Here is an 18508-nt window from a genome sequence, read left to right as displayed (position 1 = left end):
TATTTTAACTGTTTTGTATACCTTAGAACTGACAAGTCATAAATCGAAAAACTCGCAATAATTTTCACATTTACTAGCAAACATGTAAAGGCATAAACTGAGATTAGTAAACAAACACTACAAAGCCAAGGCTTCTGTCACACGGCAGCGCATAGAGTTAATGTCATGATTTTCAACGGAATTTGTCAAATCTGTATAAAAAATGTTTCTGTGATCTCATACCAAACCATTCTTTTGATGTACAATAACATTTGGAAAAATATTTTTTTTTTTAATAGAGCTAGATTAATAATAATATATTTGTCAACACAATGTATCCTACAGTTTGTATCTGTTCGTTGTCTTTAACAGCATACCTGAGAAAAAAAAAACAATCTTCGATGCACCAAAAGACCAAAATTAAATATCATTTTTTCGGAGAGTGCTACTCGTTTCACCCTGCCAGACATCACCAATTTTGCGCTAAAAATCATTTTCTATGCATCTTTCTTAACAAAATTTCAAATTTAACCCCTACTGCAACAACTGTTTTTCGATGTCTCTTACCCTTTCGCACTATTATCTATTCTATTTATTTCTCTCTTACTACTTTATGGCCAGTCAACCTATTTTTCCGAGTCAATGTATTGTCAGCTTTCAATGTTGGTTTTCAAATTGTCCCTTCAGTTATTCCTGTGTACGATTAGATGTTTTCAAATATTTGTTTCCTGCACACTACACTGTTCACAAATTATTTTTCTTGTTTGCTCCTCCTAAGATTTCTGGTAATGTTCTTCGTTAAGAAAGTCATGTTCAGTCCAACATAACATCACAGTGCAAACAATAACACAATACACAATGCAAGAAACGAACCAGATCTTTTTGGTGTATCACCCTGCGGTGAAACTAATCTCTTCCTATGCATATTTAGCTTTACTTTGAGTGTTGAGCTCTCTAATTTCATTTCTTTCCATCGACTCACTGTCTATTTATTATTCTCTGAAATGCATTCATTAGTTGAAATAAGTGATCATCTGCTTTTCCTTGAATCAAATTAAAGTTTGGATTGGTTCCTGCTTAAAATAAGGTTCTCTGAAAGCTGGAGTTTGAGAACGATTCAATTTCGTTGATAGCTTTAACCTTCAATGTGTACTGAAATTGTAAAGGCTTATCAGTAATAGAACTCATCTCGAAGATGTTTTTGGGTTGGCAGTAAAAATTTGTTTTTTTTTTCACTGTTAAATATTGCTCAGGTAAAAAATCCAATTCTATAAATACTGATTGGAATATTATTCATATTGCATAAAGACACAAGAGCTCGTTTATAACCTGCAGCAGTTCAGGTGAAAGCTGTTATCCTCCCCAATAACGTAAATTTCTACAGCACATCAATATCAATGAATTCAATAAGCCGAGGCTCGATAAACACGCACCACTACAGCTAGATTGTTTGCTGGCTTTCGAGCTGAGCGAACATAACATTTCTGAACGTCTCGAATGTGATGAGACGTTCGGCCGAAGCAAGAAAACGCAACACGATTTCAGTCTGTCCGCTCAAAATATATGAATGCAAAAGTGGAAAGCACATTCATGCACGAAATGTATGCAAACACACTCGAGGAAACTCGATCCTTAAGCTCATGGCACCGTCAACAGTTTGTTTCTATCTGTTGGGATTCTCTGCCTACATCACCCGCATGAATAGTGCCGTCCGTAGAAAATTCGGACCGCGGAGCATTTATGAATATCCTGTGTAGGAATAATGTTGCCGATGCCCGCACCCCAGTACCTGTTATGCTCATGTTTCGCCTTCTCATGCAAACGAGGTGGTGCCATGTGCGCAATATATGAAAATGAATCTAGCGCCAACAAAAAAAACGGATAGCCATACAAACAAACAATATCTATAAAAAACTGATGCCACATGGGCAGGCAGCTTCCTACTTCAAGAAAATTGATTGCAACGTAGACTAAATTCTAAGACTCCGATAGGTCTGAGATTAAATGGTAACCTCTGTGCGTGCTATTACTAGGGAGAAAAATAAGCAATTTCCACCTATGACGCAGATTGTCAATAAGCATTTCAGTCGGAATGGTTGTTTTTCAAAGCCGACAAACAGTTTTGCATACAAGAGTGGTTGCCAACAGAGAAGAGTTTATTCAAATTTGTTTGTTGACGTTGAAGTTGAAGAGTTGGAAAGATGTTTGACAAACAGATAAAATTCTACACTGCGATGGTGCAACAAAAAAGGATGAGTCAAGGTTTTCGCAGAGCTTATCATATTGTTGAAATGACATTTTAATCAATAAAGTGCATTCTACTCTAACGGAGTGTAAACTATCTGACCAATTCGTAAAATAATTGTAAGACTACGTATAATAAGAGTTTGTATATTCAAAGTGTTAGAATTGGAAGTTTGTTTTTTACACAAAGAAGAGACAGAGTACCTTTTACTTTCACTGCATTAGTGCATTACTAAGTTAAAACTGTACAATGCACTTGCGCGATGTCTCTTGTTTCGACGCCATTTTGAGTAGAACTGAGCATGCACAAACAACCAGGACTATGCTATCGCTGTCAAATCTCATATATTTGCTGCGTACCCAACATCTCAACGGTCCGTGGTTCCCCTGACAACTATGAAAAATGTCCAGCAAAAATTCCATTTAACTTGAAGTGATTGCAGGAATAACTCTTCACTCTCACATTAGAAAGAGATAGCATGCTGTCATCCCCTTGCAAACAACACGAAAATAAAAAAAGAGGAGAAAGGAAGCTTACAAATACATAGTCCTTTATAGATGAAGAAATACATAGTCTTATTTCTCTCTGATCGTGTATTTTTTTGAGCAACAGAACCTCGAAAACATTCAAAATTTTAGTTGTCACCCGTTAAGCATTCCTAGGGTCAGTTGATTTCGCTTTGCTCACTAATTACAAATTTTTAATATATTAAATATTGCCTGCTCAGAAGCGAGTCGATTCTAGTACATAGCGTGCAAAGAACACGGGTACAAGTATAAAACTTTCCTCCTCAAGTCTGCATATTTGTACACCAACTACGATTCGTTCGCATCATAAATTAAGGCTTGAGCCTTTCTTTGATAGCTCTACAGTGAATTTCGAATGTTCACGTAAACAGCTAATTAAACAAGAGCAACAAGCGAAGTTCGCTCAATCTGGAAGTTGGTTCAACAAACTTTGTTGACACACAGCAACTTTGTTTACAGCCTCATTTCTGTGTGATCATCAAAGAAAGTATCAGAAAAGTAGTACTTTATAGCTATAACATCGCATAAAACTTGTTAACATATCGCTTTGTGGTAGAAAAGGTATCGCCAACGAATGATTCGGTTTCGATGAGTTCTCAGAAAAGCGATTTCCTGCATTAAGAGCAAACTACGCAAAAAAGTCTATTCCTCTAAGTCTAAGAAGACTGGGGACTCTGCCTGAAACTGAGCGACAGTTTTGGCAGTGCAATCTGTTGAGTAAAAGTGGAACTGACGCATGCTAGTGTGTGTGCTGGCGATGCGAGCGCAAGCCGAACGCACAGACTGGTCCACCACATACACACACTCTGTCTTCGCAGCGATGTAATTACCAGCACTTTCATAGCAAACTTCCACCTTTGATAGATGAAGTGCGCTGTTTGATTTGACGCTTGTCATTTATATGGGATCGCTTCAGAGATGCCACAATTCTTGATATGATGTTTTTGCTTTAAGCTATTTTCATAAACGATGTTGCAATTTTTTGCATAACAGAAGGCGTGAGGTAAACAGGTTTGAAGATAATCGAGCTAAAGATGTCGCTAATGTTTTAACTGAAGCGAACTCATTTTTTCACAGATAGTTTGTAAAGATTTTGTTCAATCTTGATTTTTGTTCTTTGTAAACAACAAATCATTTGATTCAGTGTGATTACAATGCAATGGTTGAGTGCTATCAATAGAAAGATTTTTTTTAAACACACACGCTTTGATTTGAATACACGGAAAAGCATTACAAGCAAATTACCGTTGATTTACATTGAAAGTATTACCTTTCTAACATTGGTTGCTCGTTGTTTTATACCACCTTCTTCCTGCATCGTGTACACATCACCATCACCATCTTTTTCCTCTTGGCGAAAAATATGTACAAAACTAAAACAAAATTGTTATAAACCGACCCTCAAAAATGTTCAAACGAACCAAATCCGATCACCATGGCCGTGGGCGACGCCACCTACTACTACTTATACCACTATTACTACTACCGCTACTACTATTACTACTACTATAACTATTACTACTACTACGCCACAACACGATACATGTGCCCATTTGGGTGTGCGCTTGAAAATCACTCCCAAAAAAAATCAAACGAAATCCCGCATCCGTTTGCGACCTATGGGTGATCAGATTTCATGACGAGGAGCACGCAAACTTGCTAAACTCGATGTGGCTGACTGCAATCACCTTTCTCTGCGTTGGCTATGGCGATATCGTCCCGAATACCTACTGCGGCCGGGGGATTACGCTAACATGTGGAATGGTGGTAAGTACCAAGATCCTCTTCACCGACTGTTCACCACCAAACCGCTACCAACTCTACTGAGCATCACTGCTACCCGCTACTGACACACTGGCATTGAATACAAACACAAACAGCAAACACGTTCACAGGTTAAATAATCGACAGCGCAGCATAAAATATAAATATTAAATACCTTGTTGAGAAATAAAAACATTTTCTGCTTCAACACTCTGACATAATCATGCTCGCACTTACAATGTTGATGCCACAAAAAAAACTCTCTCAGTGCGCCGACACTAGCATTTGCATCAATATTATGTAAATTTACTATAACCACAGGCACTTTTACTACTAATCACAACTATCGTCACTCTATAGTGTGGGTCTCACCTAGATAAAACTTCTCACTGGCTAGTTGCGCCCCAACATTTGTAAACTATTGTTGCGAATGTTTTGTTTTCCATCACCTTATATTCTGTAAGCAATAAAAGCAATAATGGTAAAAACCTGTACTAAAAACACGTTTACTAATCACTCTTATTGCACAAAACACTGCGTATACAAACCTGTTTTGTAGCCTGTAAAAATAGTATTTTGATTGGTTCGGTTTGTGCTGATTATATGTCAAATCTACTAGTTTTCATTTAACCAACCCTAACTTTAGCATTTTTATAAAGTTCTTCCTCCGACACATCCTGCTGTACACACGAAAGGCAGCAATCTTTATTTTCTGTTGATTATTATTAATAGTTCATTCTTCAGTTCTATGTAAATTGACTCGACATTCTGCAACGAAGGTGCGAAAAAAGGCGATGGTTTGTGCAGAAAACTATTCACTAAAAGACATTACAAACTAAAGAGATTAGTGCTCAATAAAATCTGTACTTAAAGCTTATGTTATAATGGGTTCTCACACTATGTGGGATAATGGACTCTGTAAACGGTTGGTTGTTTTTCATCTCATAAAAAGAATAGAAGGTATCGTAATGCTAAACCGCGAAGTAAAATTATCAAAAATCAATGTCAATACCAATCCTCCCACACCGTCAGTGTACGTTTTAATAACAATTGCTAGCCACTTCCTCCAAAATCCATCGAAATATCTTTTTGATAGTTCCTTTGTATCAGTTTTTATTTTCTTCACAGTACAAAAATTCCCGTTGATCGCTCTCTTTTTCACACACCATATAGATCATAGAAAGCCAGAACAAAAATCATCCATAATTTGGTTGTGACCGATTTGTCTACAGGTTTCATGATGAAGAACATGCCAATCTATTGAACGCCATGTGGTTAATCGCGATAACCTTTCTAAGCGTTGGTTTTGGCGATATCGTGCCGAACACGTACTGCGGTCGGGGCATCGCAGTCAGTACGGGTATTATGGTGAGTGCTATCAAGCTAAATTTTTTTCTCTTATTTCTACTGCATTATATCTTCTAACCATCATCAGTAAAGCGGAAAGTACAGTTGTTTAACAAAACTTTAGCGAGTAATCGTAGGAACTAGTTAGTACAATCTCTGACCCATCTGTTCTAGTCGCACCCTTTTCATCAGTGCTCTTTTTTGTTTGTCAATTATAACAGTATCTAGTAAAAGTACCATTCTTGACTATACTGGAGCTAAATCGAACGAAAACTACCGCGAAAATCCACCAACTGCATTTTGTTGTTGTGTATGATTGTTACAAACTGGAAAACTAGTAAGGTAAACAGCCTTTAGATGCTGCGTCTAACAGGAAAACTCCAAACGTTTAATCCGAAACCACAGGAACCACAGGAGCAACTGAAACTTTTCAGGAATTCTGAAGCCGTTAGTTTTTGAATTTATTCCTTGTCCTCCTAGAGTCCAGCGCTCAGTATGCAGAACAAAATTGATGACATTGAATCTTCATATTTCATATTCTATCCACAGAAGACCCTACATATATACATTGTACTTAAATCCTGATACAATGACATCTATCAAAATCAATTCCAAACAACAACTGCATGCTTATCGGTCCATCTGTTTTCCAAATTGGTACTTGTATTTCCTGTGAATGATTCTTGGTCACAGATAAAATTGTTATTTCATCCTGCAAATACATGAAAGTTGCGTGTAACAACTCCGAAAATTTGTAAAGTAAACAGTGTATATAATTTTGCGAGATTTTCCAAAAGCTTTGTCATACCTTTAATCCTTGTTCGTTTTTCGTAAAATACATACACTTTCTACTTTACAAATAACCTAAAATGTAGTCGTAAAACAAAGATAAAGGTTGGATTGTAAAATAATCTTCGAAATGGGATTGATTTATAGTTTAAACATAAGAACGAAGAATACTTTCGATATAATATCTGTTCTTCGTTGGACAAAATATAATGAAAAATGATGGACAATACTTTGTGTAACTGCAGTGTAATTATATGCTCCTAAAAACATAAAACATTGTAGAACAACGTTTCGAATTAATTTTACCATCTAATAGATAGATTCTATTAGGTGTGCAACTAAGTTTTCGCTGTTTGTTAATAGATGGCACCAACAGTGATTACTGGTCAAGGGAATGGCAGCCCTATCAGAACTCTACACGTTTACAGTAGGCAACATATCGGGGCTTTATTCAAAATTAAAGCCCCGAGGCAAGCGCTCAGCAAAAGTTCCATATACTTTTCACTTCAGTCGGGAAGACTCTTCACTCATTCAACAGAGAAAGAGATAGCATGTTGCCATCCCCCTGGTGCTGGACAAGTGAAATGAGATTGTTTCCCAGCTCAAAAATCTCTTAGTCCCAGAAAATCGTTTTTTCCGTTTTTTTTTAGATAACACCAGATCTTGACGTGTTCTGCATTTCTAAGGCATTCGGCATAAAAAAATGTTTTTTTCGGTATTGAAAATTTCCTGAACTAGTTTGCATTTTTTCCATCGGGCAAAAAAATGAAAATTAGACCGCTTTAAGGCACGGATTAAATTCTGATTCGTTTCGTTACTGAAGAATAAGTCCAATATTTACCATTAGATCACAAATCAACCAACTTTAAGACTTATGACCAACTTAAAGACTTCACTTATATGACACTTATAATAACCCAGTGTGTCAAGTTTTGCGGGAAGTGTTGCTCTTCTCACTACATTCAATAGAAACGGCGGCTGAAGCGCATCGAGAGTTGAAAATAATTTACAGAAAAGCTACTCTAACAGATACAATGTGGCATGATTGGTTCCGTCGCTTTAAAGACGGCGATTTCGATATTGACGACTCTCCACGTGAAGTGAGGCCAAAAACCTTAGAGAACACTGCGCTGGAACAACTTGCTTCGGTAGTTACCCGTTTAGCCATTTCCAAGCGAAGCTTTTTCAATATCATGTAGCATTTTTTTTGAAAAAAAACCAGCGTGTACTTAGTTGCTCACCTAATAGTTAGTATAATGTATAATAAAATTTTTTTTTTGCGGGTTTAAATTGATGCTTTTCGGTGAAACTAAACAACCTTTTTCTTATTTCTTTACGTTTCGACCTACTTGATTTCTTTCGGCCATCTTCAGAAACTTTATTGAATGAACAGAAAAACAGAGAGAAAAAAACAAAACAAAACAATTACAACAAATTTTAAAAATTTTATAGAGGTACACTCACTAGTTCGCTGCCTTGCGTTAATCCATCACAGCGCGCAATTTAAATCTAAATTATTTTCCCCCCCGGGGTGGTCATCAGCTGTTACTTATGTCACTCCTTTGCGTTCGTTTCTCTTCCGTCGTCGTTGTGTGCGTTGTTGCTCGTTTTTTAGTTTGTATGCCAGGTTGTTGTATGTATTGGAGAAACCGTCCACTTCACGTTGTAGGTTCACTGTCGTTTTGCTGTTCATTTTTATGTGGAGCATTTCAGCAGATAGCCTGCTCGCATTGTTGTTGATTCTCTCTAGAATTCTCGTTCGAGAGAAGTCAAAACTGTGGCCATGCTCCAGAGTGTGCTGCGTGAGTCCCGTTGCTGATGTGTTAGTACGAATGGAGTTTTTATGTTGTCCAATGCGTTTTTCCAATGTTTGTGATGTTTGTCCTATGTAATGTTTGTCGTCACATGCGCCACATGGGATGCTGTACACAACATTTATTTGTTTCATTTTTGGTACAGCGTCCTTCAGTTTGGTGAAAACCACATTTTTCACCTTATCCGACGGCTTGAAAGACGCCGTGATATCAAAATTTTTCAGCATCTTCCCCACCTTTTCACTGAGTCCCGGTACATACGGGAGCGAGACGTATTTCTTCGGTTGTTCGGTTTTTTGGTTGCCTTGGAGCGTGTTGTAGAGTAAGTGAGCCCTTCTCTCCAGAGTCCGTTGAATTAGCGCCTCCGGGTAGTTGTTGTTACGCAGAACTTTTCTCGCGGTCTTTATGCTCTCTATCCTACTCTCCACATCCGTGAGTTTCAGTGCGCGATCGACGAGCGCAATGGCAGTGTTAACCTTGTGAGTATGTGGACTCTCCGAGTTATAGTCCAGATACCGACCATATTGCTGCTTCGGGAACCAGATCTTTGCTATTTTCCTCCCTTTCTAATGAGCGTGAGATCTAAGAACCGAAGGGTGCCTTCGATCTCATTCTCTATTGTAAAATTAATTTTCTCGTGTCCCTCATTAAACTCTTTCACCACTTTTTCGATCTCTTCTTTCTTCCCCACGACAAAACAGTCATCCACGTACCGTCGATAGGTTCTGAGCGATATATTCTGCTGTTTCAGACGTGCTATTGCTTCATTTTCTAGTTTTTCCATGATGATGTTCGCAACTACCGGTGATAAAGGAGATCCCATGGGCACCCCCGCTTTCTGCCCATAGAATTTCCCTTCATATTGGAAGAAAGATGCATCGAGGACCGTTTTCATTGCTTCTTTGAAGCTGTTCCAAGGAATGGTGGTGTGTTCCTGTAGCTCTCCCCATCGTTCCTCAACACATTCGTACACCTCCTCTACGGGCACATTTGTGTAGAGAGATACCACGTCTAACGAATACATGACATATCCATCGGGTACTTGCACTCGTGAAATTTCTTCGGCAAAATCAAAGCTGTTGCGAACATGAAATTCGGTTTTTCCAACGAGTTTACCAAGAATAGCCGCTAAATATTGTGCCATCCGGTAAGTTGCAGACCCTACAGTGGATACTACTGGTCTTAATGGTCTGTCCGGTTTATGCAATTTCGGCAGGCCGTAAATTCTTGGTGGGTGACAGTTGTACACCTTAAGTCGGTATTTGTTTCGCGCATCTATGTGTCCATCAGTAAACCACTGTTCCACGATTAGGTTGAGTTTTTCGAGAGTTCTTGCAGTGGGATTGCCATATAGAGCCGTGTACGTTTCCTCATCGGTTACCATTGTTGTCATTTTCTGTCTGTATTCATCTGCTGCTAATATCACCGTTCTGTTTCCCTTATCTGCTTTCGTGACGTACAGTTCAGGATGCTCTCTGAGGTACTCTCTGGTTCGAATTATTTCCTTATGGATCCAAACGTTATTTTTCGTTCTGGGTTGTCTTTGATAGTTGATATAATTTGACATGAAGGTTGCCACCTCTCCTCGTATTCCCTCTGCTTCAGGTATTCCCTGGATGGCTGTTTCGACATCAGCGATCATCCTTACATATGGAATCGTGTTTTTATTTTGTACATTGAAGTTCGGTCCTAGCATCAAGGTTCTCTCGACGAAATCTGGTAAATTCGCTTCAGTTGTGTTCGCTATCCATTCCTGATTGTGGCTTTGGTTTCGAATGCTCTTATATTTTAGGTCTTCTAGTTTTCGTATTTCTACAGCTTTTGATTGGTTGTATGTGTTCATAGCTCTTTTTTCACTTACTCTACAACACGCTCCAAGGCAACCAAAAAACCGAACAACCGAAGAAATACGTCTCGCTCCCGTATGTACCGGGACTCAGTGAAAAGGTGGGGAAGATGCTGAAAAATTTTGATATCACGGCGTCTTTCAAGCCGTCGGATAAGGTGAAAAATGTGGTTTTCACCAAACTGAAGGACGCTGTACCAAAAATGAAACAAATAAATGTTGTGTACAGCATCCCATGTGGCGCATGTGACGACAAACATTACATAGGACAAACATCACAAACATTGGAAAAACGCATTGGACAACATAAAAACTCCATTCGTACTAACACATCAGCAACGGGACTCACGCAGCACACTCTGGAGCATGGCCACAGTTTTGACTTCTCTCGAACGAGAATTCTAGAGAGAATCAACAACAATGCGAGCAGGCTATCTGCTGAAATGCTCCACATAAAAATGAACAGCAAAACGACAGTGAACCTACAACGTGAAGTGGACGGTTTCTCCAATACATACAACAACCTGGCATACAAACTAAAAAACGAGCAACAACGCACACAACGACGACGGAAGAGAAACGAACGCAAAGGAGTGACATAAGTAACAGCTGATGACCACCCCGGGGGGGAAAATAATTTAGATTTAAATTGCGCGCTGTGATGGATTAACGCAAGGCAGCGAACTAGTGAGTGTACCTCTATAAAATTTTTAAAATTTGTTGTAATTGTTTTTTTTTTGTTTTTTTTTCTCTGTTTTTCTGTTCATTCAATAAAGTTTCTGAAGATGGCCGAAAGAAATCAAGTAGGTCGAAACGTAAAGAAATAAGAAAAAAGGTTGTTTAGTTTCACCGAAAAGCATCAATTTAAACCCGCAAAATAAAACAAACGGTGATGAAAACAAGATTCAAACATAATAAAATTTTGCGAAAATTGCTTTATAATTTCCTTGTAACTGTTCATAAAGCTCAAAATGGCAGTGTGATAAGACTTTCCTAGTGAAACATCTCTCAAGCTTTCAGCTGCGACACAATGTTACACCAGCAAACTAGGTGCATGGCAGCTCGTATTTAGTTTTTTGAGCGACCCACACTTCCAAGATCTTGCTCCACTTGGTTCAACTACCTAGCTCGTTGCGCGTCTCTATGTCCTGTACCAGCCGGAATCAAGATGAACACCATTTTTGCGAGATTGTTGTCCGGCATTCCCGCAACATGCTCCGGCTATTGTACATAACCCTGCTTTTGCGACATTCTTGATACAGGGCTCGGCGTAGAGTTGCGCCTATTCCCTCACCTCGCAGTTCTTCCAGGCGGCGCTTATTGTCCTAGAAAAAATGGGTCTGATGTCTTCGTTTCCGTTTATATCGCATCATGTTTTAACGAGTCCTTTGCTACAGCATCAGTTCCAGCGATGCATTCTTCTCATCTAGAATCGTCTAACACTTTTCTTCATAGTTTGACGCCATCACGTCGATTCCTCTGGATGAACCCCATAGCACCTTATGCTTCGCTATTACTGGTTGCTTTTACATTACTTCAGCAGTTTAGATTCACTTTCAGCGTTAGTCGGCAGCGAGGGTAAAGAATTTGCCTTTAGCTTATAAGATATTTTAGACCATAAGGCATTAGATTTAATTGGCTCCGTAAAACATTAATTTGTATTGTGCCGTGTCAAATAAATGTTGTGTGAACAAAAAAAAAATTACTTCAGCAGTCTGATAGAGGGGTGATGATGAGCTCTCCCTCATCCAGCAACTCTGCCTCAAGGCTTTGCACGCGCTCAGTGACGGGTGGATGTTGATGTCATCCGAAAGTTTTTGGCATATTTTGACCACCAGGAAAAAGTGGTCAGAATCGATGTTTGCGCCACGATAGGTTCAGACGTCAATAATATCCGAGAAGTGCCTTCCGTCAATCGAAACGTGATCGATCTGCAATTTGGTCTGTTTCGGTCATCTCCAGGTGTATCGATATGCAAGGTTGTGCATGGAGTAGGTTCTACTTATGACCATGTACTTAGACGCGGTGGAGTCAATGAGTCGGAGACTGTTTTCGTTCGTGAGCTGCTGAACTCCGCAATAACCAAATTTCTCATCCTGACCGACCTGAGCGTTGAGATCTCCGATGACAATTTTGTCGTCAAATTTTGGGCAGCTATCGTATGCTGCGCGCAAAAGGCATTCTTATCGTCATCGTTACTTCCTAGATGAGAGTTGGGCACGTTACTTACTTACTTACTTACTTACTTACTTACTTACTTACTTACTTACTTACTTACTTACTTACTTACTTACTTACTTACTTACTTACTTACTTACTTACTTACTTACTTACTTACTTACTTACTTATTAACTTACTTACTTACTTACTTACTTACTTACTTACTTACTTACCTACTTACTTACTTACTTACTTACTTACTTACTTACTTACTCACTTACTTACTTACTTACTTACTTACTTACTTACTCACTTACTTACTTACTTACTTACTTACTTACTTACTTACTTACTTACTTACTTACTCACTTACTTACTTACTTACTTACTTACTTACTTACTTACTTACTTACTTACTTACTTACTTACTTACCTACTTACTTACTTACTTACTTACTTACTTACTTACTTACTTACTTACTTACTTACTTACTTACTTACTTACTTACTTACTTACTTACTTACTTACTTACTTACTTACCTACTTACTTACTTACTTACTTACTTACTTACTTACTTACTTACTTACTTACTTACTTACTTACTTACTTACTTGCTTACTTACTTACTTACTTACTTACTTACTTACTTACTTACTTACTTACTTACTTACTTACTTACTTACTTACTTACTTACTTACTTACTTACTTACTTACTTACTTACTTACTTACTTACTTACTTACTTACTTACTTACTTACTTACTTACTTACTTACTTACTTACTTACTTACTTACTTACTTACTTACTTACTTACTTACTTACTTACTTACTTACTTACTTACTTACTTACTTACTTACTTACTTACTTACTTACTTACTTACTTACTTACTTACTTACTTACTTACTTACTTACTTACTTACTTACTTACTTACTTACTTACTTACTTACTTACTTACTTACTTACTTACTTACTTACTTACTTACTTACTTACTTACTTACTTACTTACTTACTTACTTACTTACTTACTTACTTACTTACTTACTTACTTACTTACTTACTTACTTACTTACTTACTTACTTACTTACTTACTTACTTACTTACTTACTTACTTACTTACTTACTTACTTACTTACTTACTTACTTACTTACTTACTTACTTACTTACTTACTTACTTACTTACTTACTTACTTACTTACTTACTTACTTACTTACTTACTTACTTACTTACTTACTTACTTACTTACTTACTTACTTACTTACTTACTTACTTACTTACTTACTTACTTACTTACTTACTTACTTACTTACTTACTTACTTACTTACTTACTTACTTACTTACTTACTTACTTACTTACTTACTTACTTACTTACTTACTTACTTACTTACTTACTTACTTACTTACTTACTTACTTACTTACTTACTTACTTACTTACTTACTTACTTACTTACTTACTTACTTACTTACTTACTTACTTACTTACTTACTTACTTACTTACTTACTTACTTACTTACTTACTTACTTTATGGAGGCAAATCGTTGAGATCCGGCCAGAACAGTTTGGGATCACGGTGAGAGCGGAGGAAGGGCAGCAAGCACTTTTGCAAGCATTCCTCTCGATAAATCTGCTCGTTTATGGTGCTTGGTGTAACGAACGGCTTGCTGTACCGTCCGCACTCGCAGATCGCCCGCCACCTGTTGTGCCAAAAACTTCTTCGCGAATTGGTCCATTTTTCTCTTTCAGAACTTTTCCGGAATTTGTTTAGTGTTCGCCTTGATGTATGCCTCGTCGTCCATGACAAGACAGCCTAGCTTGACCAGCCACTCACGGTACAGCTTCCGCGCACGCTATTAAAAACAGGTAGCCTAGCCCGTTTCATTGTCTGCTAGACGAATCATTTCGACAAATTGACCTTTTTGGCCACGTCTCGGGTGGAAAGGTTTGGCCTAATCTTCCGCGCCTTCTCTGGGTATTCCGTTTTCGATTATTCGTCTTCGTCTTCCGGAACATCCTCACAACGCGGGACACGGTGGAATGGTGGTTTCCAAGCTTTTGCCGATCCATCTGTGCGACTGACCAGGAGTATCGATCACCGCGCCAAAGATTTGCCAGCGTAGCTCTTCTTGTTTCGAATGCATCTCGGAAACTACTTGACAGATCGCGATAAAATTTTGCACACACAAACATAACATAGTTTAGAGTAAACTAGTATTATCCAAAATTTCTTAATTTTTTACCCACGCGATAAAAAGTTACACCCAAAACAAAGTGTTGCTTTTATTCCGAGTCCAATGTTTAGAGTCCTGTAGAGCGGAAATTTCGTCTCTGCCGCATTTCGTCTCTTCACCGCGTGGTTCACCTCGTTGTCACATGTCACGAGAGTCGCGAGAGCTTTCTTTCTGATAGCCATAAAGGACTCCTCAACAGCTTTACAGTTAACACCAATGACATTAATGTTGTTCGCGAAGCCTAGAAGCATGTGTTTGTGATGATAGTGCCGCTCCTCTGCACACTTGCCCTTCGTATTGCAGCTTCTAATGCTACGAGCAGCAAGTTCAAGAGCCCGTCACCTAGCTTCAGACCATCTAACGTCACAAACGCGTCCGAATATTCGCCCACTGTCCTGATGCTTGATGTTAAACCGTCAAGCGTCGCTCGTATCAGTTCAATCAGTTTTGTTGAAAAACCATGTTCAAGTATAATTTTCCACAGCTCGTTGCGTTTCACTGTATCGTACGCCGCCTTAAAACCAAAAACATATGATGTGTCTGCAAGTTGTGTTCTCGAAACTTGTCGATGATCTGTCTCAAGATAGTCCATTCTAGATCGTCCCGCTCGACAACTACATCGGTATTCTCCAACAAAGGCTTCCTGCAACGGCCTGGGTTGCTGGAACAGGATACGGGAGAGAATTTTAAAAGCGAAATTAAGGAGGGTTATGCCTCGATAATTACTACAGAGTCTAGGTCTCTTCTAAGATAGGCCATATAAATCCTTCCAACCAGTTCGCAGGTAGTTGTTCCTCAGACCTTACCCTTAGGATAATCTGTTGAATTACACTATACAGCCGCTCGCTCCCAACTTCGAAAAGTTTGGCCGGCAAGCCCTCCTTTCCAGCGGCTTTGTGGTTCTTCAGCTCTTTGCAAGCATTCTTCACCTCGTCCAATGTTGGTGAATCTACGACTTGTCCATCCTCCCCAATTTCTATCCCGTTTCCCTCGACAACTCTCCTACCTTCCTCACCGTTCAACACCACTTCAAAATGTTGCTTCCAACGCCTGGCTACCTGCGATCTATCGTTAATCCGGTTCCCCTTCCTGTCATTACACATGGCAGGTACTGCCCGGTTCCTGATTCCGTTAATCGTTCTATACATGGGCGCAACTAAAGAAAATTTCTAGGAGAGGCTAGTTTTCATACATTTCATTCAGAAAAAATAGAAAAAAGAGTAGCGCCTATTTAAAAACGCATAAAATAGTGTCGTAACAGAACACAAAATCACTTCAATCGGGAATAAATCTCCGAAGATGTATTGAATATCTTGACCACCTCTTTCAGCTGACAATGATTCGATATTGAGGAGAACTAGGTTTTGTAAACGGCTGGGCAGTGCGTACCAGCAGTACACCCGTGCTAGTCGGCATAAAATAGATTCCAGTGTGGTCCAAGGCATAATGCCATATTCCTAACTCCACGTGGAACCGACTGGAATACGAGCAACCAAGAGAAGATTGGGGAACCGGTGGGGACTTCGTATGCTGACAGGGAGCGGTAGTTGTAGGTAGTTGTTGGTGTAGGTAGGTGTTGCGGTAGTTGTAGCGGTAGTTATTCTCCTGTTTTCCAGGATAGGGGCGGCTTCAACAGCGACTGATATGAAGTGGACGGTGAACTATTAAATGTGGTGTCTCGTCTCTACACCCAAGACGGCGGTCCCGTCGCGAGACTAGGTATCGCAGCCTGGTAAGCAGCATGCTAAAATGAACATACTACGAACGATCAAGAATTGAAAACGAACCGAAATTACCCGCAATGATTTAGTGACGAAATAAAGACAACGATTAGAAGCTCGGTACATGTAACAGTAGATCGCTTAACGCCCCGGATTCTGCTGGATCAGCTAGAACTTCACCAGTTCGGCATCGTTGTACTCCGGGAGCTTTACCTGAAAGGAGGGTATGGCGAATTTGTAGCCGCAGGGCACAATTTTACCAGAGCGGCGGCACAAACAATGAGCTGGGTACCGGCTGTATAGTGCTGGGCAGGATGTAGAGTCGTGCGATCAATTGGCAGGCGTTCAGTGACACGTTGTGTTTGTTGAGAATAAAAGGCCGGTTCTACAACTACACCATCCTCCATGCCTACTGCCCTCACGAAGGACGTCCCGATATAGAGAAAGAAATGTTCTACGCACAGCTGGGGAAACTCTACAATAGCTGTTCGCGTAGAGACATCAAGATCGTCATTGGGGACATGAACGTTCAGGTCGGTAGGGAAGACATATATAAGTGATTAGCCCGCGCAGCCTGCACACCGTGACGAACGACAACGGCCAGGGATGCGTCAACTTCGCAGCTTCCCGCAGACTGGCAGTCCGAAGAACCTGCTTCCCCCAAGAAGACATCCACGAAACTACCTGGAGATCACCTGACCAACGTACAACAAACCAAATTGACCATGTTCTCATCGACGGCTCTTTTTTCTCAGACATACAAACGTACGCACCAATTGTGGTGGGGTATTGGCATGACCACTTCAATCGAGTCTAGTGCGACGAAGTAAAAAGTTGACGATGTACCTGATACGACCGGTAGTTCTCTACGGAATCGCTTCTGGCCTCAACGCTCTTGGAGTTTTCGAACAGAAGGTGCTGCGGACTATCTATTGTGGAGTACAGACGGGCGACGGATAATGGCGACGGTGCATGAACCATGAGCTGCACGCGCTGCTTGGAGAGAGCCCCATTGCACACCTGGCGAAAGTTAATAGGTTGCGGTGGGCCGGTCGCGTCGTAAGGATGTCGGACGATGATCCTGTGAAATCACTTTTCTTCAGCAACCCTGTTCAGGACTATGGGGCGCAGCGTGCACGATGGCTCGACCAGATCGAAAGAGATTTGCAGGTGATGAGACGTCTGGGGAACTGGCGAAACACAGCCCAAAACCGAGCAGCATGCAACAACTCTTTGATACAGCACGAGCCACCACAGCTCTCGTCCTATTGGTAAGGTAAGTAAGAGAGCTAGGTTTGAGAATCGATCCTGGGCACAGTGCTAGTTCGCAGCTAATGAATGATGACATCTCAATTTGTGTTGATTTTGATGCTCTGAAGAAATTCTAAGGGGGCTTAAAACTTGTTAGGGGGGACTGTAGACCCCCCTAGCCACCCCGTAGTTGCGCCCATGGTTCTATAGAAGCTCCTCGTGTCGTGCCTGATGAAGCAAAACTCCGCCTCCCCGAGGACGCGATCGTAGTGCTCACGTTTCTTACGGCCTCTTTTCGGCAGCTCTTGCTTTCGAATGTTCAGACGTGCCGTATCGTTTGGTTGTATCGTTTGTCGGCGTGTACTTTGACGGCGTGTAACTTCATTCCAATTGAAAATAGCCGAGATATTTTTTTAAGTGGTAATCTAAAACATGGATATCATCCAACTATAACTATAATCATGCTTGTCTTTTCTCCTCAGAAAACCTCTAGAGTGCAGGAGAACATCTTGCACTGCATAAAGAACTGCCGTCACACTAAAGAGCAAATCAACGCTCATGCTAGAAGAGAGCGACAAACGATTTTTATCTGCTGAGCTTCCTGAACGCACTGCGGTGAAATCTGAAATCTCTATCTTGCGAAACAATGAACTATGGTGTACTTTCACGCACAATAAATACACTGCAGAGCTATCTGCGGTGCGTTTCACAATTGGTTTCTTGAGCATGGCAGAAGAGGAAAACAGATTGGGAGAAAAAAATAGACTGCGTTGCTCGTGCCGCGCGTGCCGGTCGAATTTACTCTGGTGGAATTCGTTTTCGCA

General features: G+C 40.0%; 1 protein-coding gene across 16 annotated transcripts in view; it reads left to right on the top strand.

Moving 5' to 3' along the window:
- LOC129725340 (small conductance calcium-activated potassium channel protein) overlaps positions 1–18508 on the top strand; it is a 355723-nt gene that overhangs the window by 279212 nt on the left and 58003 nt on the right. For 14 of the 16 annotated variants that reach the window (XR_008728076.1, XM_055681026.1, XM_055681027.1 and 11 more), the window contains one exon: positions 5748–5883. Coding sequence is in view for 15 of the 16 variants with exons in the window: in XM_055681026.1 (XP_055537001.1) it covers positions 5748–5883 (136 nt within the window). In the remaining variant the exon portion in view is untranslated. Of the gene's footprint in view, positions 1–4382; positions 4519–5747; positions 5884–18508 lie in introns of all 16 variants that reach the window. The other 2 variants (XM_055681023.1, XM_055681019.1) reach the window with 1 other exon arrangement.

The sequence above is a fragment of the Wyeomyia smithii genome, chromosome 2 (assembly GCF_029784165.1).
Source record: "Wyeomyia smithii strain HCP4-BCI-WySm-NY-G18 chromosome 2, ASM2978416v1, whole genome shotgun sequence".
NCBI classification, from domain to species: domain Eukaryota; kingdom Metazoa; phylum Arthropoda; class Insecta; order Diptera; family Culicidae; genus Wyeomyia; species Wyeomyia smithii.
This window is presented reverse-complemented; position numbering and strand designations above follow the sequence as displayed.